This window comes from Carcharhinus amblyrhynchos, chromosome 10, assembly GCF_965287045.1.
Source record: "Carcharhinus amblyrhynchos chromosome 10, sCarAmb.v2.hapA, whole genome shotgun sequence".
NCBI lineage: Eukaryota > Metazoa > Chordata > Chondrichthyes > Carcharhiniformes > Carcharhinidae > Carcharhinus > Carcharhinus amblyrhynchos.
Genome location: NC_137333.1, coordinates 89,101,053 through 89,127,661, shown reverse-complemented (window position 1 = coordinate 89,127,661; position 26,609 = coordinate 89,101,053). Strand labels below are relative to the sequence as shown.

General features: G+C 41.0%; 1 protein-coding gene across 1 annotated transcript in view; it reads left to right on the top strand.

Annotated features, from left to right (window-relative positions):
• p4ha3 (prolyl 4-hydroxylase, alpha polypeptide III) overlaps window positions 1-21,171 on the top strand; it is a 74,460-nt gene extending 53,289 nt beyond the window's left edge. The window contains exons 9-13 of the mRNA XM_080197552.1: window positions 2,190-2,349; window positions 3,084-3,146; window positions 7,537-7,605; window positions 13,965-14,061; window positions 20,613-21,171. Of these exons, the coding sequence (XP_080053678.1) occupies window positions 2,190-2,349; window positions 3,084-3,146; window positions 7,537-7,605; window positions 13,965-14,061; window positions 20,613-20,683 (460 nt within the window). The 3' untranslated portion in view covers window positions 20,684-21,171. The remainder of the gene's footprint in view (window positions 1-2,189; window positions 2,350-3,083; window positions 3,147-7,536; window positions 7,606-13,964; window positions 14,062-20,612) is intronic.
• The last annotated feature ends 5,438 nt before the right edge of the window (window positions 21,172-26,609 follow it).

The following is a 26,609-nucleotide window of genomic DNA, read 5'->3' as shown; positions in this document are numbered from 1 at the left end:
TTAGGTGCATTGGCCATACTAAAATCTCCCTCAGTGCACCCGAACAGGTGCCGGAGTGTGGTGACTAGAGGATTTTCACAGTCACTTTGTTGCAGTAACTTGTGACACTAATAAATAAAGCAAAGCAAGGTGAAGAGGATCAAAGGATAGGGCGGGGAAGGTGGGATCAGGCTTTGGGTTGGATGATCAGCCATGATCATAATGAGTGGTGGAGCAGACTCAAAGGATCAAATGGCCTCCTACTGCTCCTTTATTTGATGTTTCTATGTTTAAATTTTTAAAAATGTATAGCTCTGGAAAATAGAGTTCAGGAATTAATTATTCTTTCACAATCACTGTCCGTTTTAAGGTAGATCATTCTATGGGGCTGAAGAAGGAAGATAGTAATAGATTATAGGATGACTTTCTTTAGCCACTGGGATATATATTTTGATCTGTTACCTCTTTCAACAATTCATGTGTTTTTCCCTCAGTCTTTACTGAGTAGTTTCATCTCCTTTAGCACAGTGCTGTCACCAACAAAGAGACTGGTGAAAGGGGCAGACTCAGGGCAGATGCAGTTTATTGGAAGTAAATATAAAGTGATACATTTTTGTAGGATGAATGGAGAGAGGCAATATGAAATAAATGATACTACTTTAAAATGGGTGTACAAGCTGAGATTCCTAAGCGTGAACTTTGAAAATGGCAGACCAAGTTGTTTGAGTACTTGTGTCACAAGTAGGCTTACATTAACACTACAATTAAGTTACTGTGAAAATCTCCTATACTACAGAGCCTGTTCAGGTACATTGAGGGAGAATTTAACATGGCCAATGCACCTAATCAGCATGTCTTTGGACTGTGGGGGGAAACTGGAGCACTTGGAGGAAACCCACGCAGATACGAGTAGAATGTGCGGACTCCACACAGACAGTGACCCAAGCCAGGAATCAAACCAGGTCTCTGGTGCTGTGAGGCAGCAGTGCTAACCACGGTGCCACCGTGCCACCCAGTTGAGAAGGCTGTTAAAAAAGCCTTTGGGAACCTTGGGCTTAGAAACACACAATTTTGCTCCCGCTCATTTTAATGTAGAGAAAAGCCACATGGCCGGTGACAACAGAAAAAAAAAACAGGCAAGTGACAACGCAAAGTGCTCCATAGAGATCACAAGCAGAGATGGGAAAGAAGTGGGAAGAAAAAACCTGATCAGAAATGTAGGTGTGGGGAGGGTTGCTGAAGGAGAGGAGTGAGGTAGGAAAGTAGATTTAGGGAGATCATTCCAAAGTGTGGGACCAAAACAACAGAAACCTTTGCAGCAAAACATGGAATGGAAAGGAAGGACATCAAGAATGTTAGAATTGAAGATTGAAACATCTGGAATAAGATATAGCTGTATGTCTTCAATGGTAATGAACAGCCTGTGAAGTACTTCAAATGCAGGCTGTTTTTTTAACCATGAGCTAGATTACTGGTATAAGTATTGATGGCCATTATGTCTTTTAACAATTCATGTCTTTGAGTATGTTTTTGGTTTTTGGGATTACTATTTATAGTCCTTTATAGTCCAAAAGACGTGCTAGTAAGGTCCACTGGCCATGCTAAATTCTCCCTCTGTGTACCTGAACAGGTGCCAGAGTGTGGTGATGCAGTTTAATGGAAATAAATATAAAGTGATGCATTTTTGTAAACATAAGAACATAAGAAATAGGAGCAGGAGTAGGCCATCTAGCCCTTCGAGCCTGCCCCGCCATTCAGTAAGATCATGGCTGATCTGTCGTGGCTCAGTTCCACTTTCCCGCGAATAAAGAGAGGCAATACGAAATAATACAACTTTCAAGTGGGTGTACAAACTGAGATTCGTAAGGGTGAATTTTGAAAGTGGCAGACAAAGCTGTTTAAGTATTAGTGTCACAACCAGCCTTACATAACACTGTAATGAAGTTACAGAGAAGAAATCTATTACCATTTTCCTTATTCAGGGGATTTTCACAGTAACTTCATTGCAGTGTTAATGTAAGCCTACTTGTGACACCAATAAATAAACTTTAAAACTTTAACTTCAGAAAAACTTTTAAAACTTTTCTCCTGAGCATTTTCACTCCTTTAGCATGGTTCTCTCACTAACTGCTGTGCTGGCAATGTTTGGGGAGATATCATTAGCTTTTATTCTTTAAAGTGACCATATTCTTCTATGATCTTTTTCCCAGTGCTTGGCTCAAAGACACGGCGGATCCAGTGATCAGAAAGCTGGATCAACGAATTGCGCATCTTACCGGATTAAATCTGCAACAGCCTTACGCAGAGTATCTCCAGGTAGTCAACTATGGGATTGGAGGTCACTATGAGCCGCACTTTGACCATGCGACAGTGAGTACTAGAGTTTGTTTCACTGCGGTACGTGTTACTAACAGTGTGCTGCCTTTTTTTGTGTTGTCGTTGTTGTCAGTCCCTCGAAATGAGGGCAACGTCCGCCAGGCTTTGTGATTTGTGTGCCCTCAGGTGAGTCAACAGGCTGACCCCAGAGTCACAGGTCGTAGGGCAGAGAGAGCAAAACCTCCCCGAAGGAAGGGAGGGGGTTTGTGAGCAAGGGTTCAGCTCTCCCTGTTTCCATGTCTGTCATGGCTCAACTTCTGAATTTGTGCTGTCAGTTTCCAATGGGGTTGCAGCCACGCCATCATATGGTATGGTTTGTGGCAAACTCCTCTCACGTGCTACTGTCGATTTGTCCCCCTTTCTATGAGGCCTTCAGTTAGGCCTTCTGTATTAATGCTCAATGGTATCTGGTGTGCCTTGCTGATGATCTCTCTTTAAGGTCTGTGAGCACTGTACACTTCATTTAGAAGCTTGGGGAGTCAAAAGATTAGGGATGGGGAAGAGTCAAGTGCTTTTACTTGGGCTGAGGTGAGGACTTAAACCAACCTTCTTTGTGAACAGCTCAAAGCTTCTGCAGTTTATCATTCTGAAAGATATACACTGCTCCTAAAACTGGCTTCAACATTTTGCTTTGATTCATTCTCCCCTTGTAGCACATAATTCATTCACCTCATCAATTAAAGGTCAAAATATTTGTTTAAAATGTGTTTCTTTTTATTTTTTATTAGTCACCGAAAAGTCCACTGTATAAACTGAAGTCTGGAAACAGGGTGGCGACGTTCATGATATATGTAAGTACGGAACAGAGAGTTTCCTTTGATGAAAATGACACTTTCTCACAGACTTGTGATGTTTTGCCCTTTTGTGGAATGTGGAAGTTTATTTTCACTCCCCAATCCCAGCATTATCTCCCAGAATGTAAGAGTGTATGCTAGTCCCCAGAGAAGCTTCAGAGGGGCTGTTCTTGCTGATAATGTTTTATTAATAATTAGAGAAAGGAATACTGTCCGAATTGACAGATAACATCAAAATGGGCACGGCAGCTAACAATCCTAAACAATGTGCAAAGAACTCTAAGCAGCTGGGTTGGCGGGAAGAGAGAGTCCAATATGGATGAGTGTGAAGTTGGAGAAGTAAGAACATGAAGCTTTCACAGATTGAAGGAATGTAGCAGTAACAAGAGACAGATCAGAGAGATCCCGTGCAGAAATTGTTAAAGCTGTGGGTTCAATATTCGGGTGAGGCCAAGGAAGTAAATACAGTGCTGAGATGTGCAGTTGGGTGTGATTTATAAGTCTAAGGAAATGACGTTAAAAGTGAGTTAAAGTTTATTTATTAGTCACAAGTAAGGCTTATATTAACACTGCAATGAAGTTACTGTGAAATTCTCCACAGTCTGGCGCCTGTTCAGTGCACCTAATCAGCACTTCTTTCAGAATGTGGGAGGAAACTGGAACACTTGGAGGAAACCCACACAGACACAGGGAGAATGTGCAAACTCCACACAGACAGTGACCCAAGCTGAGAATTGAACCTGGGTCCTTGGAGCTGTGAAGCAGCAGTGCTAATACTATGCTACCATGCTGCCCATTCAAAGTTCTTCTTGGCTTGGCTTATCAAGTGTACTGCATTCAGTTTGTTCTCTATATTGTAGTAAGAATTGTTACGATCCCAGCCAATGTTCTAATTGGCTGAAAAGACCCCGGCCCGAATTCCCCAGTCTTGTGAACCCCACCAACGGTGCCAGCGAGAATGGAGAGGTTGGCGCTCAGTCAAATCTCCATTCACAGCAGCGGGACTGGGGAATTCCAATCACGGACACAGAGAATTCCAGCCAATAACTTTCACCTTTTTTTAAAACATGGAAGAACAAAGTCACAAGACCACTAATCAATGCTAACAACAAAACAAAAATATTTAGTAAATATAAAAGGTTGGATTATTATATGACACTCCTTTACTCCCCATTAACTTCAGAAATATACACAGATTTTAAGGCTAACAAGGATTACAAAGTATATCTTAAGCTACAATGGTCATAGAATCCTACAATGCAGAAGGAGACCATTCAGCCCATTGAGTCTCCACTGACCACAATCCCACCAAGGCCCTATCCTCATAACACCATGCATTTATCTCAACCAGCCTCCTGACACTAAGCAGCAATTTTAGCTTGGCTAATCCACCTAACCTGCACATCTTTGGACTGTGGGAGGGAACCAGGGCATCCAGAGGAAACCCACACAGACACAGGGAAAATGTACAAACTCCACATAGACAGTGACCCTAGTCAGGATTTGAACCTGGGACCCTGGCACTGTGAGTCAGCAATGCTAACCATTGTGACACCGTGCCCCTGTTTCAGTGGCACAAATTCCCTTTAAGCACACAGACTGGCTGTGGTCAAATACACTCTAGTCTGAATTCAAGTGAATGTAGGTCTCTCCTCAAAATCTTCCCAGATGATTGTCACATGGAAGTTTCCAAACTCCACTCCCAAATAAATGCTTTAAAATCTTCTTTCACAACACTGCTTTCCATCAGTGGTTTGCATTCCGAAACCTGTTCCGGGTCTTTCAAATTACTCTTTCAAACAAAGCTTGAACTACCACTACCAACGAATCCTGTATCTTGGGTTTACAACTCTCCCTTCAGAATTTATTTGTTTTGACTGCTGTGCAAACTGTTCATAATTGCTTTAACCATTGATTCCTAGAGTGCATTAAAATGGCATCAAATGTTTGATTTAGCTCTGAAGTCTGCTTTCCCACTTTAAATTTGGTTACTGCAACTCCCTCTTTAACTTAGAACAGTTTGTTTATTTTTCCCATGAGTTCTCCAGAATAATATGTTGCTTTCTGTTCGCTTAACTTCAGTCTTAAGATGTTACTTCAGTCCTAATTCCCTGGAATGTATCTGGTTCTTCGCGAAGTCTGCCTCTTTGCCATTCCCTTATCCTGTCTAATCTTTCTCCTGGTGGAGTTGAGAAATGTTCATTCCTTGGCATGCTGTCTTCGACTGCACACAAATTCAGCTAAAAACTACATTCAAAACCTGTTCTACCTTAAAATGCCCTCAGTTGCTAAGCAACTACTGCTACTTCTGCCAACCTCTATTTACTCTTCATGCCATAACCCTCTCTAAACACAATAGGAACACAGTTTGAATTGAACCAAACTCCCACACATTCAACTGTACAACATACAACATGCAGTGATTATCAGACAAATTGTGAGAAGTCTAGATTGAGTGTGTTGGAAAGCTCTAGTTCCTAATTTGAGGGGTCTATAACCAGGAGGCATAGACTTAGAGTAAGAGATAGTAGGTTTAGGGGGGACCAGAGAGAAAATTATTTTTTCCTAGAGAAATGTGGTATGCTAGAACTCACTGCCTGAAAAGATATTAGAAGCATATGTGCTTATAACATTTTAAAAAGTACTTGGAATAACACTTGAAGTTCTGTAATCTACAAGGTTACAAGCCAAGAGTTGGAAAGTGGGATTAGGCTGGATGGCTACTTGTCAGCCAGCATGGAGGTGACGGACCAAGTGGCTCCCTTCCATGCTGCAAATTTCTATTATTGACAAACTACAGAAAGAAATACTGAGGCAAATTGTTACGCTATAAGCATCAATCGCTCATAAGGGATTGTTTAAATAGGCTGTGAGTTCATTTATTTAAGCAAGGCACATGGGAACATTTATCCATCAGTAGAAAGCTTGGGGATATCAGCAGCAGAGCTGAGTGTAAGTGTGTGCTCTGCTCAAAAGCAAAAGTGAGACTAAGACTGGATCACATGACACACTTCACTTCAAGTAATGTAATGCTGCTTTCCCTTAAAGACATACTACAACACAGGTGACTAAAAGCTTAGTGAAAAAGATAAGACAGGATTTTCCCATCCCGCCTGGCAAAGGAATTGAGAAGGTGGGACACTGCCTCTGCAAAAGGCCGATGACCTCGGGTGGGATTTTCCAGCCTTGGGGTGAGTGCGGAGAGAAAATCCTACCTAGAGGAGCAAATTGAAGGAACAGAGGCAACAAGGAGGTTGAGTGAGGAAATTATAGAATTTAGGGTATAGGAAGCAGAAGAAATGACATCCACCATTAGAGAGCAGTGTAGAAACAAATGGGAGATTCACCAAAGTACATCTTTGTGACAGCAATCAATTTTCTGTCAATTCTGATTGTTACCCAGTCAGTTTAAATATAGTCTACAGTGTACCATTGGCAAGGGGTGTTCCCAAGAGCTATTGGTCTTTCATAGCCTGCCGATTAAGTTAAAAAAGAAATCAAATACTGGTGGAATAATGTTCATATATCTTTATTTGCATATAATTATATATTCACAAGCATCAAAGTTATTTTCTGTTCTTTTTTCAAGCCCAAGATTTTTGCATTCGTTCTGAGTGCAATAGCTGAAACCACTTGTGCCAACGTGTTATATATTTAGATCTGAAGTAGATCACATCAACTTTAGTGGTATCTTTTATTCCTGCAGCCATCTAAATTTGATGTAGGCCAACACACTTCGCCCAATATCAATTCGAACACCAGATGGCTCTGAAAGATTAATAATTGAACAACATTGTGATCTAAACTGAATATCCTTATTTTTTTTTAATGTAGGCATTGCCTTTCTCTAAATGCCCTTAAACAGACTGGCTTGTTGGGACAGTTGAGATCTGGAGTCACAAATGTTGGCCAGATGGGTAAGGTTGCTAGATTTCCTTCCCTAAAGGGCCATTAGGGAGCAAGATTGGCTTTAATGACAAACTGACGATAGTTTTACAGTCACCATAATCTTCTATTTCCAGGTTTATTAATTGGTGGGATCGGAATCCATGTCCCCAGAACATTACCTCTGGATGTGCAGTGGCATCACCACTACACCACTATCTCCCCATGCCTTGTGTATCCATTTTTTTGAGCTCTGTGAAGGGTTAACATTTGATCAAAGCATTAAACTGCTTTGACCCACAATCAGACAGCCGGCACAACTAGTCGCTTAAACCAAGCTGTGCAATTTGGTTTGATAATGACTTCAGTAATGACATAAAGATGGGAAAAAAGCAACATTATCCCACATGGGTGGGTTCGCTTATACTTACATCACTGTGAAACTAACGTAACACTAATGGCGAAGAAGTTATTAAACAAGTAACCTTGTGTTGTGTTTTAGCTGAGTACAGTGGAAGCTGGAGGATCGACTGCTTTCGTTTATGCTAACTTTAGTGTTCCTGTCGTCAAGGTGAGGAGAATATAATCTTTTATCATTTTTGTTGTTTGCTATTCATTATATTAATAAAGATATGTTGATAAATGTCTATTTGTAACTGTGACGTACTGATCAATCTCCCTCAGCCAGGGAGTTTGCGGCAGTTTTATGTTGGGCCTCCTGGGTTGGGGACTGGGAAATCAGACAGTGTTCCATGATCATTATCCAGTAATCCCTGTAAATCATGTGCAGTGATTAGATGTGGCTCGTATGTGATGCTCTCCACAGTCAAATGATCTGCCAGCAATCAAGGACAAGGTTCATAAATGACTAATGGTCACACAGTTAGGTAACAAACCCATCAGTTCACAAGATCTCACTTGACTAGTATCCATTGCTTTTTGGAGAAAAAGGTTGTCAATTTCCACTGAACCTTGTGTGAAATATGCTGCCTAATTTCAGTCCTAAATGGCCAAACTTTAGTGTTTAATATGTGTCACCTTGTTCTTAATTCTTTCACTAGAAGAAATCATTTTTCTCTATCTATCCCATCAAATCTCTTACTTATTTTAAATACCTTGGTTAGATTATCTCTCAACCTTATAAAGCCAAGGAAATACAACCCATGTTCATCTTCTCCTTCTTTTCCCGTAACCCCACACATTTATTCTGCTAAATCCCCCTGACACTGAGGGGCAATTTAGCATGGCCAATGCACCTAACCAGCATGTCTTTCAGACTATGGGAGGAAACCGGAGCACCCGGAGAAAACCCACGCAGACATGGGGAGAATGTGCAGACTCTGTACAGAAAGTGACCCAACCAAGAATCAAAGTCAGGTCCCTGGCACTGTGAGGCAGCAGTGCTATGTTCAAACTGGGCACCCCAGGTCACCACACTGGGTGTTGTTAGGTGGATTGCCTTGAATCCTGCAGCAATTTTTTATAAGCTACACAATGGGGAGAACACCCTGATCCAGGTAAACACAGTTGCAGGCTGTGGACAGTCCTTGAGGTCCCCTTGTGATTTCCTGGCCTGGAGACTGTGGGTCCTGTTGAGTGTAGACAACTCCTTTCAAGGGAGATCTACTGTGAAATCACTCACCAGCTCTTAGATTAATCTCATGAAGATTCGCAAAATTTCAATTAACACAGACTCCAATTGCCATGAAGATAACGAGTGATTTCCCATGTCGATATTGGTGTAAGATCAGAGACTGCACTGTTCTGTTAAAACTTGCAATGGTCAAAGCATTCTTAGTTATCCAGAAAAATGTGCAGGGGTAACATGGTGGGATAGAAGTTAGCATCGCTGCCTTGCAGTGCCAGGGACCCAGGTTCGATTCTGGTCTCGGGTGACTGTGTGTGGAGTTTGCACATTCTCCCCATGCCTGCATGGGTTTCCTCCAGGTGCTCCAGTTTCCTCCCGCACTCCAAAGAAGTGGAGGCTAGGCTGATTGGTCATCCTAAATTATCCCTTAATGTCAGCAGGATTAGGAGGGTAAATACATGCGATTACAGGGATAGGGTCTGGGTGGGATGGTTGTCAGTGCAGGCTTGATGGACTGAATGGCCTCCTTCTGCACTGTACAGATTCTATGATTCTTTGGTGATGCTATGACTCGAATGACATATTCAGTGGATTTTGAAGATTGTCCTGGATTGCTGGTTCTGTGTTGCATATGTAGATCAACTATCTATGTTTATGCAACCCATGCCCACAACTGAATCCTTTAAGGCCTGGTATTTGTTTCTGGTGAACCTGCACTGTACCCTATAACTGGTGCTCTGATAATCCCCATTTCTGCTTGAATCTCTCCTTATTGTCATTAAAATTTAAATAGATATCCACAATTTTCAAATTCTACCATATCGTTTAGGTTTGGACGGTAACTATAAGAAATGCTGCAGTTTGTGAATCCAGGGCATCATTGCATTATTAAGGTCACAGTAATTGACTCTTTCAATGAATCTCTTCACTAAGTGCAGGCAGGCAACCAGTTGTTCAGTGCTAGCAAGGGCAGGCTGGGCTGAATGGCCCATTTCTGTGCCAAATGTCCTGTGTAATCCTACCTAAAATATCTGCAATTAATTAAAAGCACTTCAAAAATCTTTACCGGCTGTTACTTTTTACACACAGCATTCTATCTTTTTAAATTGAATTATTGATATTGTTATAGGATATTATATTTAAAAATGTTTGGAAAAGGATGAATATCTGGTTAAATATTAATTTTAGATTTCCACTTCTTCCATCAGTTTAACGAGAATGATTGAATAAATCAATCCCACACTGAATATAATTTATTTTAAATTCAAACATGTGACTAATATAATCGGAGGTACAGATATGTGGGGAATGAGCCAGTCTGCAGATTTCTGTTTTATTATTGCTCACTTTTGAACAGCTCAAGTTTCCTTTCTCAGCAAGCAAGGAAATGGGACATCCATGCCAAATCAAACAAGCTAGCATAATATCCTTACTCCAGTTACAGGGATTAGTCTAAGCCATCCCTGCACATCTGCCTTAGGAATTCCATGCCTCTGGTAGAACCACAACGAAACCACAGATTATTTCTGCAGCATTTACCATCCCACCTCAGGCTTTGGCAACAAAACAAAACATGTAGCACTGACAGATTATCAAAGTACCAGCGACAGAGCAGAGAGTCCATTGGGAAATAAAGATTTCATGTGAGCAAGTGAAATTCAGTTTAAGTTGGCAGTAATTCCTTTCAAAAGATCTCCTTGTAACATTTTTCATTTTTGTTATGTGTCTGATAAGAATTACAGGCTGAATTCCTTGACTTTAAGATTGTGAATATGTAAATACGTAGCAAGATCAAATTTACGTGCCGCAAGTTACGAAGACAATTTAAATGTGAATTTCTGGAAAAAGAGACATGCTGTCGAAGCTTATCGCCTTGTACTCATCAGGACAGATGTTAGAGTGCTAAATTTCAAAGGGAGCAACAAGTTACACTAAATGATTAAGGAAGTCCTGATTGGTTGGAAATTCAGCTCTGATTGGTTGACTCATTGTCATGGTTAATACATCAAGGAGCTATTGCCTTTATGCTTTTGCTTATTCAAAAAAAGTGCAATGTTTGGACTTCTTCCTTGTGCCTGCAGAAGACACGTCATTGCATATAAATATATGTAGCTTCTAGCAAGGGTATGTGACTTACATTGAAAGCTCAACTGACATTCTTAAATTGGTTGTTTCTCATCAAAATCTTGCTGGTGTTCACGATATGCTGGGTTGCCCAGCGGTGAGGGTTGCACTCAACAGGAAACTCTGTTGATAATGGTGATATGACACCACCTCCTGCCACCGCAAAACACACTGCAGAGAGGGAGGAAAATCCCACACAGTGTATTTCTTTGCACAAGTTTAGAATTGTTTAGCTAATGTTGTCCAGCCACGGAATCACATCTAATGTTAGACGTTATGTTCTGAGTTTTGCAAGTACAGGTTGGTTGAAGGAGGTCAGTACTTCTCTGCTGGGAACAGTCAAAGTGAAATGCAGTTTAAATGATCCACATCATTGAGTTGGAAGGCCAGCATACTGGCATCACACCGGTACTGAAGCACATACACCACATGACTGATCTGTGTGGCAAACAGAGTGTCATTCTGGCTTGACAGCAGCATCCTGTTAGTGAAGGATGTCACTTGTGTTGCCACTGCATAGTAGCAGTGTGATACAGCGAGATTCACTTGTTGCTCAAAGTTTTGAGGCACTTTATCCTTCTCGGGTAATTTACAGGCAGACTGGACACTTTACAGAGGTCTATGGAGCAAAAGTGATTTGTCCAAACATTGCACCTTTTTGAATAAAGGTACAAGGACAAGAGTTCCCTTGTTCATTTACCATAGCAATGTCTCAACCAATCAATGCCAACTTGCCAATCAGCAATCCTTTTTCTTATACAATATAAATTGTATTTCCCTTTGAAATTTGACATTCTTGCATCTGTCCTGAAGAGTTCAAGACAAAAAGTTTTGACAGCATGTGTCTTTTTCAACAGTTCTGTACTACCAAGTGACTATTAAATGTAAATAAGAACAAAATACTGCGGAAGCTAGAAATCTGAAATAAAAAGTTAATTTAATTAACTTTAGTTAGAATGAAATTCTTTTAAAGGTAAAACAAAACTAAATTAAATGTGAATCATTTGGCATTTGCTAAATGCTCTTTAACTAGCAAGACGGTGGAGTTTCCTCCTCCACACGGTGTGTTTCACAATGGCGGAAGGCCCTTGCTGGCGGCGGGATCTTACAGTCCTGCCGTTACCAATGGGGTTTCCTGTTGAAGACATTTCTCGCCACTGGAAACCCACACAGGGGATGTTCCATCGGCGGGACTGTAAGATGTCACTGGTATAAACGGCGGCGAGGTTTTGGCATTTGTACATAAAACAAAACAGAAAAAGAGAAGACGACATATGATTGTTCGCGCTGTGCTGAGTTTCACTGAGTAACATTTAACAGAAAGTAGGAATCAGGAACAGCAGCTAACTGTAGCACCTGAATACTGCAGCGTACTGGAGTTCTGTTAAGAAGATCAGGCAGCGTGAGATGCCAAAGTTGGATCAGGAGTAATGCTGATCTTTAATGAGCTACAACGTCTGTGATTTCTGCTGACTGGATTCTGATCATGGGAATCGCTGTTGAGAGGGGGGTGTCCCAGTCCTGCTCAGTTTCATTCCAGTCCGCTGCGAGCCAGCTTTGTACAGTTCATCTGTATCTAATTTGTCTCAGCGAGGGTTATGTTTCAGGCAGGGTGATCTCATTGTATGGTTGCCTCAAACATATTGGTGAATACACTCTGGGATTATACATGGTCGAGTCCACCACTGGAGTGCCAAACAGGTCAGTTTAGGAAGTGCTGTGGGACTATGTCTAACAAGTCATCATCCTGCCTGTCTGGCTATCCAATCTGTGAATGAATGCAGTGGAAATATACTCTAATCTGAAGTCGTTTGTGCTATGCTGCAAAGATCTTCCTTGTAGCTGCTATTACCTCCTTTTGTGAAAGCTATCAAGTTCACATCTTCAACCTAATCCCAAATTCTTTGTTGAATTTTACCATGTGATAAAATGCTCTAAGATAATAACGAACTGCACCCTTAAAACTTGAATGAAAACTATACTGCAAGTACTACTGGAATCCCCTTTCTGCTTTGATCTTGTTATGTTAGTGGATGAAATGATAAAATTAAAATAACTTTGTGAAAAAGAGGTTAATAATGCAAGTACACTCAGAATTACTGAATTTAAATAATTTGCCCAGATCTGCCTGGTGTGTCCTTCCCTTCACATTGACTATATTCACACACTGAAATATCTACACATTGTATAAAGTTTAGTAAATGCTGATCTGGTGCAGCCTTCTCAACGGCTGCATTGGTCTGTGAGTTACCCAAGTCTCATTGTACTACCGAGATGTGCAAAATATTTGCATTTACCCACATTTTTGTAACTTACCCAAGAATTGGAAAAATCCTGCACACATGCAGGTGTGTGAAGTTAGAGGTTTCTTTGAAATTAAAACAATTTATTAACAAATATGTGGGGAATAAAGCGAAATGAGATCTCCCTTAACTTGCAAATGAAAGGTTTTTAAGTCACAATGTTCTTGCTTCCGTTTTATCTTAAATCAAAGACTTTGATTAGTACCTACCAAACACTACAAATTAAACCATGCTCAGTGTCATATATCTGGATTACTCTGAAGACCATTGCTGCCTATCTGTTTGAGTGACAGCAGAGCTTTGACTGTAAGTTTGAACAAATGCCATTCTGCACAACACAATAGCAGACTTATTCCCCGCTGTGTTGTATCCCATTGGTTTCTGGAGTAAGGTGCCAAGTGTCCTTGACTGTTCCTGTGACCACAACTTACTGCGCAGTGACTCCCACCAACCACACACCACCCGCCCCCCCCCCCACCCCCCCCGCTGCGCCACCTCCCATCTCCTCCCCCAACACAACCAGGTTACTTCAAGTCAGCCCCAGTGATGGTTGAGATTCTTTGGCAATCACAACCCAGCAAATTAAGTTCTTGCTCCCCTGAAGAATGTGTGACCATCATTTGTCAAGCCCTTGAAGATTGTCATGGCACTTCAAACAAAATTCTAAAATTTGTAAGCCTCCAGAATAGTTTCTTTGGTTTTTTTTTAACAGGATGTTTTACCGATAACATTTGCAGTTAATATAAGTAAAATCAGTTCAACTGATGATGTTAGTCAGGACTAATTTACAATCCAAAAGAATGCAAAAGATCTGATTATATATTCTGTTTGCATAAAGATTCCACAGCGCTCCTCATATCGCAAAACTTACATTTGACGGGCATTAACTATAAATTGCTCCTTATTTTTGTTTAGAATGCAGCGCTGTTTTGGTGGAACCTCCACAAAAATGGGAAAGGCAATGCAGACACTCTCCATGCTGGCTGCCCAGTGCTAGTTGGAGACAAATGGGGTAGGTGTGCCATTAAAGCAATTGCGAATCATTTGTTCAATACATTCCTTAAAATGACTGTGCACAAGATAGATGGGCCCAATGTACCACAACTAAGTCAAACGCAAAAAGGCATTTAAAATGTAAGGCGATTCTGATAGCAAAAAAGATGTTCGTTATGTGACTGGTGACACAGCCTTGTCATTTAGTTTAAAAATAGTTAACATCTGATGTAATATAAATGTTTCCAATATTAAAATTATTTTGCAAAAACACTTGAGGCGAAGATTTAAAGAATTTGGGGGGAAGGTAGGATCAGACTATTGAGTTGGATGATCAGCCATGATCACAATGAATGGTGGAACAGCGTCAAAGGGCTGAATGGCCTCCTCCTGCTTCTATTTTCTATGTTTCTATGAATTCATCCCTGTGTCTATTGTATAAATTCTATCACAATCCTTGATGGTTTTATCAATGCCAAAACACAGGTCTCTGGTATACAGCACTCACACTTCCTGTATTCTATTCCAGAGACCTTTGTTTGGCATTACTGAGTTACAGAAGGATCTGGCTGTCCTAGTGTATGAATCACAAAAGGCTGGGATACAGGCACAGCAAGTAATTGGGAAAACTAATTGAATGTTATTGTTCATTGTGAAGGAAATTGAATACAAAAGTAGGGAGGTTTTTCTTCAGTTATACAGGGAATTGTTGCAACCACACCTGGAGTACTATGTAAAGTATTGGTCTCCTTATTTAAGGAATACATTGAAAGCAGTTCAGAGAATGTTTACTTGACTTAATACTTGGATTACGCAGGTTGCCTTAGTAGGAGCAGTTGGGCAAACTAGGCATGTATCTGTTAGTTTGGAGGAGTAAGAGGCAACTTAATTGTAAACATGTAAGACCCTGAGGGGTCTTGACAGGGTGGATGTGAAAAGGCTCTTTCCTCTTGTGGGAGAATCTAGAACTAGGGAGCACTGCTTAAAAATAAGAGATTGCTCATTTAGGACAAAGATGAGGAGAGTTTTTCTCTCTGAGAAGATAGTGAGTCTCTGGATCTCTCTTCCTTAAAAGGGGGGTGGAAGTAGAGTCTTTCAAGGCCAAACTAAAGAGATCCTTGTTTTATAAGGGGTGAAAAGTTATTAGGGGTGTGCAGAAAGATGGTGTTAAGGTTGCAATCTTATTGAGTGGTGTAGCAGGCTTGAAGGGCTGAGTGACCTACTCCTCCTTCAAATTCATTTGTTTGTATGTTTCTTTTTGTGTTCTTCACAGCTTCAAGATCACACCTGAAAGAAGTGTGATATTCCTGACTAGTTCTGACATGTTTTGCCTCGCTGATGTTTTTCCATTCTGTCAGTCCCTTCTGTTGTGCTCTCTCATCCTCTTTCTTCATCCCCCATTTGTTTCTTTCTCTCACATTTCCTTTTCTGACTGACTTTCTCTCCTGTTGTCATTTTCTCTTATCACTGTTATACTCCTGACTGCCACTGGTTTCAATTCATTATTTGCATCTTTGTTCAAGGCAGAGTCAGTTGGTTGTGTTATAAATAAATACTCTTTTAACTCCACTCTTTTGTTGTTTTACCCTGTATGCAGCTGTTACCTAAAGGAACAATTTAACCAAAGTTTTGGGAGCTGGCAAAGTTGTTGTTCGAGGGGGAGGCAATAGTGGTATTGTCACTGGACTAGTCTCCAGAGACCCAGGGTAATGTTCTGGAATTCTGGCTTTGAATCCCACCGTGGCAGATGGTGAAATCTGAATTCAATGAAAATCTGACACTAATCATACCCCTAGTCAAGCTTTTCCAGTACAGTTACAACACTGGCATTTACCCAGCAATGTGCAAAATTACCCAGGTGTGTCCTGTAGAAAAGAAACAAGATAAATCCAACCCACCCAATTACCAACCATCAGTCTACTCTTGATCCTTATTAAAACAGTGGAAGGGGTTGTTAACAGTGCTGTCAAGCAGCACTTGCTTAGCAATAACCTGTTTACTGACTCTCAATTTGGCTTCCACCAGGGTCACTCAGCTCCTGACATCATTGCAACCTTGGTTCAAACATGGACAAAAGAGCTGAATGCTAGGGGTGAGGTGATAGGGACATCAAGACAACATTTGACCAAATTTGTCATCAAGGATCCCCTAGCAACACTGGAGTCAATGGGAATTGGGGGAAATAAATCAACTGCTGGTTGGAGTCACATCTACTCAATGGAAGATTGTTGTGGTGTTTGGAGGTCAATCATCTCAATTCCAGTATCTCACTGCAGGATTGCTGGGTTAAAATCCTGGAATTCTCTCCCTAACAGCGCTGTGGGTGTACCCACACCACCTGGACCATTTCAAGAAAGCAGCTCACCATCACTTTCTTAAGGGCAAATAGGGATGGTCAATAGATGCTGGCCCAGCCAGTGACGCTCACATCCTGTAAATTAATTTTTAAAAAGATTAGTGTCCTAGACACAACCATCTTCAGCTGCTGCATCGATTACCTTCCTTCCATCATAAGATCAGAAGTGGGGAGAATTGTTGATGACTGCACAATGTTCAGCACTATCTGTGACCCCTTACATATTAAAGCAGTCCACGTTGAAATACAGCAAAACCTGGACAATGTCCAGGCTTGGGCTGACAAGTGACAAGCAACATGCATGCCACATAAGTGCCAGACAATCTCCAACAAGAGAGGATCTAACCATTGTCCCTTGTCATTCAATGGTATTACCATCCTTCAGCAGCACCTTCCAAACCCACAACTGTTACCATCTAGAAGGACAAGGGCAGCAGGTACATGGAAAAACCACCAGCTGAAGGTTTTCCTCCAAGTCACTCACCATCCTGACTTGGAAAAATATCGCTATTCCTTCACTGTAGCTGGGTCAAAATCTTGGAATTCTCTCCCTAACAGCTGTGGATGTACCCCCCACCACTGCAACAGCTCAAAAAGGCAGCTCACCACCAACTTCTCAAGAGCAGCTAGGGGTGGACAATTAATGTTGGCCCAGCCAGCAATGCCCACATCCCATAAATACATGTTAAAAATTGCCAACAGTGTACAGATGAGAGGTGAGTAGGTCATTGGGACCAGCTCTTAAGTTCTGAAGTTTGATTTAATAATTATGAAAATTCTGCATAAAGTTTAATTACCTCTAATTAATTACTTTGAGTGTGAGTAAGTGGAACCACAGGATTTAAAATAAACTACAAGGGCAGAACTTTTAAAATTTATCGGTAGTGTATAAATGGGCAGAAACTCAAGGTAGAGTACATAGAATCAGAGAGCAAAACAGCATGGAAATGGGCCCTTTGGCCCAACCAGTTCATGGCGACCAGCTAGTCCCAATTGCTCAGGCTTGGCCCACATCCCTCTAATCTTTCTCTGGCAGAGAAGAATCTAGAAAAGTGGCAAAGAAAGATTGAAGCAAATGACTGAAAATCCACACGTTATAGTTTAATGAAAACGATCATTTTGTACACTACCATTACAGCTGGGAACAGGAAATCTTTTAAACCAGTGTCGATTTCAGTAAATGCAGTAAACTCTTCATTATTTGTGCTATTAGTTCAATGCTTTAGAATGTAGCAAGTAAAGATTAAGCTGATACAATGCCCAACTCAAAGTGGAAAAGCGTTGGTCTTTAAACAGACAGACTCACAACTGGTTACTGTTAAACACTGCAAGGGCACTGTTTTCAATCCAGTAGATTTAGTGGCTCAAACAGTTGACTTTCTATTTATCTGTGCACATTCCACACTCTGCCTGATGTCTCGTGATTTCTACTGGAGTAAAATATCTGCCACACACAGCAGTTTATAAAAACTGTTGAAAGGATATTTTAATTTGGAGATGAATGAGATTCTCCAGTTTGGAATAGTGGTGGGACAGGACTTTGTAATCATGCCAAGGTTGAAAGAAGAGTTAAAGACAGAGGAGGGCTGATTAGAGGTGGAAGCGGAAATTGTACTGCAGATGGCAAGAGCAATTAAAATGGAAATGTTACTGTGGATGGCAGAGTTAGTACGTGAGATGGCAGAATTAGTACGTGAGATGGCAGAATTAGTACATGAGATGTTGGTTTCCACTGAAAATGTTGGAATGAAAATGGAAAATGTGATTGGATAGAGAAGTTATGGTCTCTATAGTTAAGGATGAAATACTGAAAAAATTGATTGAACTTTAAGTGAAAAAGGCAGCAGGTCCTGTTTCATGCCTCTGAATTTGAACATTTGAGGGAAATCAGCAAATATAATACCAAATCTGGACATGAAAGTTGGGCAAGAGAATTAGGAGGTTGCCCATATTACACTGTTCAAAAAGCAGATAATGGTAAACTAGATAACTGTAATCCAGTTAGCTTACCTATAAGCTTTTACCATTGGATGAAATTGATAGAAGGGGTCATCAACAGTGCTATCAAGCAACACTTACTCAGTAGTGACCTGCTCACTGACACATAGTTTCCATCAGGGCCTCTCAGCTCCCATAGTCATCACAGTCTTGGTTTAAACTTGGACAAAAGAGCTAAATTCCAGAGCTAAGCTGTGGGTTACTGCCTTTGACATCAAGACAGCAGTTGACCAAGTGTGGCACCAAGCAGCCCTGGCAAAATTGCAACCAATAGGAATCAAAGAGAAAATCCTCTGCTGGTTGGAGTCACACCATGATGGTTGTGGTCATTGGAGGTGAATTATCTCAATTCCAGAACACGATAGGAGTTTCTCAGGGCAGTGTCTTAGGCCCAACTATCTTCAACTGCTTCATCAATGATCTTCCCTCCATCATAAGGCAAGAAGTAGACACATTAGCTGATGATTGCACAATGTTCAGCACTATTCATGACTCCTTGGATACTGAGGCAGTCCAGGTCCAAATGCAGCAAGACCTAGACAAAATCCAGGCTTGGCCTGGTAAATGACAAGTAATATTCATGTCACACAAATGCCAGGCAATGACCATCTTCAACAAGGGAAAATCTATCCATTGCTGTTTGAATTCAATGGCATTACCATTGCTCAGTCCACCTATAGCAATATCCTGCGGGTTACCTTTAACCAGAATCTGAGCTGGACTATCCATATAAATACTGTGGCTACAAGTGCAAGTCAGAGGCTAGAATCCTGCGGTGAGTAACTCAACTCCCAACCCTGATGTTTACAGGAATATGGGGTTCCTGCCAAAATTAACTGCAAGACCTCACTGCAATGTTGCAATCCATTTTGTGCTTTGCAGCCAGCCAGACTGCGGGGTGGACGGGGTGGTGGGAGCTGTCAGCACATTGGCAAATAAGCTGGTGATTTCTGGAGACAGTCCCTGGCATTGAAGAAGACAGGTGGTCACATGTGTGTGGGGAATGGAGGGGGGGGGAGGGTAATATCAAAACAGATTGGAGAGGTGGGAGGGTTAGATCATGGGGCTAAAGTCCACGAATGATCATGAGTTGAGAATGAGAGATTTCCTGGGTAGAGGCTGGGATTAAATCACAGGGGATTCTGAGAGATAGTGTGATTGGTCCCACTGATTGTGGAGTGGAGGAGGTCATTGAGGTCACTCCTTCTCCAACCACAAGCAGAATTGGAAAAGCACTGATTCCTGCAACTCTATCTAACTAACTGACTCAAGAACAGCTTCTTTCTTGCTGCCATTGGACTTTTGAATGGACCTATCTCCCATTAAGTTGATCTGTCTCTTTATAACTGTAACACTACATTCTGCACTTCATCCTTTCCTTTTCTATGAACAGTATGCTTTATCTGTAAAGCGCACAAGAAACAATACCTTTCACTGTATGCTAATACATGTGACAATAATAAATCAAATTCTCAAATCTATCTGGATGTACAAGCAGCTGCATTAACAGGGAGTCAATGAATGAAGTGATACATTAACTGTGACACATAGGGTGGCATAGTGGCACTGTGGTTAGCACTGCTGCCTCACAGTGCTAGGAACCTGCGTTCAATTCCCAGCTTGGGTCACAGTCTGTGTGGAGTTTGCATGCTTTCCCCGTGCCTGAATAGGTTTCCTCTGGGTGCTCTGGTTTTCTCCCACAGTCTGAAAGATGTGCTGGTTAGATGCTTTGGCCATGCTAAATTCTCCCTCTGTGTTCCTGAACAGGTGCCAGAGTGTGGTGGTTAGGGAATATTCACATAACTTAATTGCAGTGTAAATGTAAGCTGACTTGTGACTAATAAATAAACTTTCCTTTACCTAGACATCACTCCCATTATTTCTGATATCATTTAAATTTGGCATTGAAAATGAAATGCCCCAAACAAAATGGTAACGTAGCTAAAATGTATAACAAAAATGGTAAATTGAATTAAGCAATTTTGGATTAAGATAAGCAGTTTGTAATGGGGAAAAATGAATATAATGAATATATACTTTGCTTTTTTAATAGTTCATAACATTTGTTATTTTTACTAAATTTCAATGAAAAATGCTTAAGTATTGTCATTGCTGGCATTTCCAACCTGGCGGTTTATTTAACTGGAATGGAGACGTGCAGTTCTTTAACACGAAGATGTTTAACAATTGTTCTTCTTTGTAAAAAAATCTTTCAGTGGCTAACAAGTGGATCCGTGAACATGGGCAGGAATTTCAAAGGAAATGTGGAGCTGACCCAGATGAATAAGTGACGTCTTTGTCATGGGGCCTCTTGGAGCACAAGAACTTGCATTGCGCATGGAGAAGGGTAGACACCATATGGTTCTGAAATAATGAGTGGAAGCCCAAATGTTGTCTCGACAGGGGTGAGGAAGCACTGGCCTGAAGCCAGACACACTTTAGCACTGACTTGGATCTGAGGAATGGAACTGAACGGTCGTTACATCACGACGATAAAGCTCTTCATATGTGGAAAACATACACCTTCAGAACCAGGACACATTGCCACAAGTTTCCATTCACTTCATCACTGACCGTGCCCCCATAATAAGTCCCTGAAAACTGTGAAAATGTTGGATCAAAGAAAAACAGAAAAGAAACTATCGTCAGATAAATGAGGACATGCATGGTTCATCTTCTGAAAGTAACTGACTGAAATAAATTGCTATGTTGCATTGTGCATTTTCTAAGGAGAATTTCCTTGAATAATTTAAAAAATGAAATCGAGAGGAACAAAATCTCACGGATCAGTTCTGGTGCTTTTATTGTCTTTTTTTAAAGGAATAAATAATAATTACATTAAATAAAAATTACAGGAGGGGTGACAGCCCCCGGTGGGGCACTGTAATAAAAATAAAACATCAAGAGGTAACTTAATCAAAATGTCATTCACAGGGTGACGATGCAGCCCAGCTCCACCGTGCCCACCAGTCACGGAAGGTTCTGGTCATTTTATTTCAACCTGTCCAGTGACAGTACGTAGATTATTGATAGGCAGAATGTACACAGATTGGAATCATGTCCAATAACAGCACTAAGTACAGAATGCACAGGCTCACTCCACATGGACACCATATGCTCAAATTTCTTTTTATTCTTCATTTGCAGGATGTAGGCATCACTGGCTAGGCCAGCATTTATTACCCATTCTTAATTGCCCTTGAGAAGGTGGTGTTAAGCTGCCTTCTTGAAACGCTGTAGTCCATGTAGTGTAGGTACACCCACAGTGCTGTTAGGAACTGAGTTCCTAATGGTGCCGTCCAGGCAGCTGCCTGAAACTAGCGTTAAACCCATCTTTTATTTAAATTCTGAGCCTAATTGTTAAGTTTAGATTCCATGTTGCAGCATGGTGGCACAGTGGTTAGAACAGTTGCCTCACAGCGCCAGGGGCTCAAGTTCGATTCCCGGCTTGGGTCACAATCTGTGTGGAGTTTGCACATTCTCCCCGTGTCTGCATGGGTTTCCTCCCACTGTCCAAAGATGGATTGGCCATGTTAAATTGCCCCTTAGTATTGGGGGGCCAGATAGGGTAATTGCATGAGGTTATGGAGATAGGGCCTGGGTGGGATTGTGGTCAGTGCAGACTTGATGGGCCGAATGGCCTCCTTTCGCACTGTAAGGATTCTATGATTTTTGGGTTACCAACTGTGAGTTCTCATTGCACGACCTTGCCCCACACTCCAGGCATTAGTCATAATCTGTCCTTGTAACAGAAACAGCAAATGCTGGAAAATCTCAGCAGGTTTGACAGCATCTGTTTTGGAAGCAAACAAAAGCTGTCCAATAATGTAGTCTGGGCTCCCATTGAGGCAGAACTCCATAGTCTCCTTGCCTCTCACACACACATATATAGCATTGCTGACAAAACCATTCATCAGGCACTTCTAGTGAGACCCCAGGGGAAAGATACCATAGAATGGAAAACACAACTGCTGAGGGTGAGAAGGATAGTTTCAGCTATAGTCAATGTTGAGTTAGCAGTGTGACACATGGATAAGAAAATTGTTATTTAAACATGCCAATGTTGTAAAATATAACTACTGGATGAATGATAATTCACATCAAACACTAGTTTGAGTTAGATTCTCACATTCCCCTCAGAGTTCCAGTCGGAATAGCAGGCAGGCACAATTTGTCAAGACACAGCAGGCAAATTGCAGAACCAGGAACATTTCAGCCCAGGGCCAAATGTCAAAAGGCAGTTGCAATGAATGAGTCTCTTTGTTCCTTACCTTCTGTTTGATTGGCCTACGACAATATAAATTCTGAAGTTTTGCGACTATTTTGGAATAAAAGCAACAGGAAGGGCCAGGGAAATAAAAAATGCATCGCAAGGGGACAGGGGCACCACTAATACAAACCTGGAATTGAAACAAAAACTGGTATCAGTATCCACTCATGAAGCTGGGGGATTTTCCATTGCTTAACATTCAAATTCTCCACTTTATGCATCTTGTTTTCTATTTGATACATGACAGAAAGCTGGACACAACTGACTGAAAATAATATAGCACCAGCATTTGATCAGTTTAGAAAATTTTACAATAGTTTACTAAAACAAAACAGGGAAGTATAAGGAATTCCTTTTCATAGGATGTGAGTGTCACTGGCAAGGCCAGCATTTGGTGCCCATCCCTAATTGCCCTTGAACTGAGTGGCTTCTTACCAAGGCCACTTCAGAGGGCAATTGAGAGTCAACCACTTTGCTGTGGCTCTGGAGCCCACGTAGACCAGACCAGGTAAGGATGGCAGATTTCCTTCCCTAAAGGGAATTCATGAACCAGATGGGTTTTTGCAACAATTAATAGTAGTTGTTGTGGTCACCATGACTAAAACTAGCTTTATATTTCAGGCATATTGATTTAATTCAAATTCTATCAGTGGTGTGATCTGAAACTGTGGCCCCAAAGAATTAGCTTGGGTCTCCAGATTAGTGGCGCAGTGACATTACCACTATGCCACTACCTCCCCTATCAGTTGCTCTGAAAGCTCCCTTTAAAGGATTCTCATAAATCCAAAGCAAGTTAATTTAGTTCTGGATGGCCTGTGTGGCTTGTTAATAAATTCATTTAGCAACAAATTAGGAAGGGCAGCACAGTGGCACAATGGTTAGCACTGCTACCTCAGAACACCAGGGACCCAGATTTGATTCCAGCCTTGGGTGACTGTGTGGAGTTTTCACGTTCTCCCCATGTGTGTGGCTTTCCTCCGGGTGCTCTGGTTTCCTCCCACAGTCCAAAGATGTGTGGGTTAGGTGGTTTTGGCCATGCTAAATTGCCCATTAGTGTTCAAAGATGTGCAGGTTAGGGGCATTAACAGGGTAAATACATGGGGTTACATGGATAGAGCGGGGGAGATGGCCTGAGTAAGATGCTCTATCAGACAGCCATGTAGACCCAATGGGCCATACAGAAATATAGAAACATAGAACATTACAGCACAGTACAGGGCTTTCGGCCCTCAATGTTGTGCCGAGCAATGTCCAATCCCAAGATCAAGCTATCCCCTCCCTATAATTCTGGAGTGTTCCATGTGCCTATCTAATAACCACTTGATAGTTCCTAAAGTGTCAAACTCCACTATCACAGCAGGCAGTTTATTCCACACCCCAACCACTCTCTTGGAGTAAAGAATCTACCTCAGACATCCCTTCTCTATCTCCCACCATGAACCTTATAGTTATGCCCCCTAGTAACAGCTACATCCACCCGAGGAAGTAGTCTCTGCACGTCCACTCTATCAATCCCTCTCATCATCTTATAAACCTTTATTAATGACCTCCTTCTGTGCTGTAGGGATTCTATGATTCTTTTCTACCTAAAGTCATGCATGTTTTTAGTAAATAGCATGCAGCTACCAGATGTTTCCAGTTGATAGGGAATAGTCAGGATATTTTCAGTATCTTATTTTCTCCAGGTAGCATCCTTGTTTGAGTGTCACCAAACCATGACATATACTGTGCTTCTGCTCCAGGGTAAAGTGAGGAGATAGGATCTAGGTGTACCTCAGCCACAACAGGGGCAGAACCCCACATCTTACTGTTCTCCCAAAGCACATGCTAACTAACTAGCCCCCTACTCTGTATGGAAATAAATAAAAATCACATCCATAGCGATAGGCACAAAGATCTGTGCCACTGCTTTAGTCCATATTAAAAAAGGGCAGAAATTAACTAAACATATTAAAAATATTGTTACTGTATTGACAATCCTAATCCAAGCCACTGGAATATCATTGCCTTTATTAACACCTCTTTGGGTAAAATATTATATTGTCAAATGTAAAAGTCAAATTGTGGATCCAATTTGTTACTATGTAAACAGTTTGTATTTATAAAACTCAAAAAAAACTAAGCAGGGAAACAATGAGCTTACGGTTTGTAAATTCTTTTAAAGTTTATTTATTGGTGTCACAAGTAGGTTTACATTAATACTGCAATGAAGTTATTGTGAAAAGCCCCTAGTCACCATACTCCAGCGCCTCTTCGGGTACACAGCAGGAGAATTTAGGACAGCCAGTGTTCCTAACCAGCACATCTTTGGACTATGGGAGGAAACTGGAGCACATTCTAAATTTATGAAGGTAATGAAGAGTGACATCTGAGGTTAATTTAGATAAGAGAAATTGCAAGGGACACCAGGGCAGGTACCCCCTGTGCAAGCTAGCTGTTTTTGAGACTTCAGCTCACAACAGGAAGCTGAGTCAACTCCCAAAAAGCTATGCTTGGAGAAAAATCTGTTTAAGGCAGTTGTTTTGTTCCAAGTCAAAATCAACCACAAAGGATACAAGTACCCAGTGTGGTAACCATTGCTGGATTATGTCTACAGTCTTGAAGTCCTTGGGATGTTATTTGGGAACTTTCACTCTTAAATTTTCCCAATTTAAGCTAGGAAAATGTAAGTTGGGATTTGGAATTGGGTAGCTTTAGAGATACCGTATATAGCCATCAAGTTAATAACGTGTGGACGAGGTAGGCCAAATGGCTTCCTTCTGCACTGTAAGGATTCTATGAGTAAAAGTTCGTCAAAGAGGTAGTTTTCAAAGAGTTCCTTAAAGAAGGATAGGGAGGGAAAGGGTAAGGCAGATGTTTGGGAAGGGGACAGGGCCATCAATGGTGGAGTAATTAAAATTGGGGATGCTCAAAAGGCCAGAATAAATTTCAATATTTCAATATTTCAGATAGTTGTGCGGCAGATTGCAGAGATAGAGAAGGGGCCCCAAGGAGAGAGAGTAGAAAATGAATGAAATCAAAGAATTCTTTCACCGCAGGACTCTGAGGTAGTAAAGGCAAGGGTGATGGGTGAATGGAACTTGGGGAGAGTTCAGGTTTATGGAATGAGAAGCTGGTCAGGATTTAAGCCTTGAGATAATGAAGACATGGATGGTTATCTGCATTGAAGAGGTTTTTAATTACAGCAAAATATTTTTCAACCCATCTACGAGATCCTTTCACCTGTGCACACATTGTAATACTTGATCTTTAAACTGGGCTGCAGATTTTTAAGATTTCTCTAATATTTCTGTGGCACAAGAACACCATCAATTTCCTTAATCAGTTTAAATGAGACAACACTCCATCCAGTGGCCAAGGAAGGAATTACACAATCCTTTTCAATGAAGGAAAAAAAGCGGTTGTAATTGTTAGGAAAGTTTTCGTATATTTTAACTCACCAATTTTTGATCTATTCCTTGTGTGAAAAATCATTAACTTTTAATGAAGTTAACAAATAAAGAATAGAGTTTTACAAATTATTTATTTTCCTATAGACTAGAATGAGTGGCATCAGCTATTGGGCATGCTGTTGTATTGTAATTGAGCACTGATGTACAATTCCAAAGCCTTTAATGCAAAATGTTAGACATCATGCACTTCCTCCCTAAAAACAGAACAAATTCAACTCTGAAATCCTTCAAACTCATGTTAAAGTAATTCTATGCCAAGGAGGTCTGAGGATTCTCACATAAAAGGACTATTAAACCAACTTTGTTCAATTTATAGTCATCAAATAGAAATTAATCAGTGTTTTTTTTTGTTTTTATTCCAATTCAATCAAATCAAGTCCAATTCAGAGTCTCAACAAGTTGAAACATTCCCCATCCAAGCTGACAAGACAGAGCTCTCAACTCCTGTCTTGAGCTTTATTTACATGATCCAAGTTGATTAGAGTAGGCAT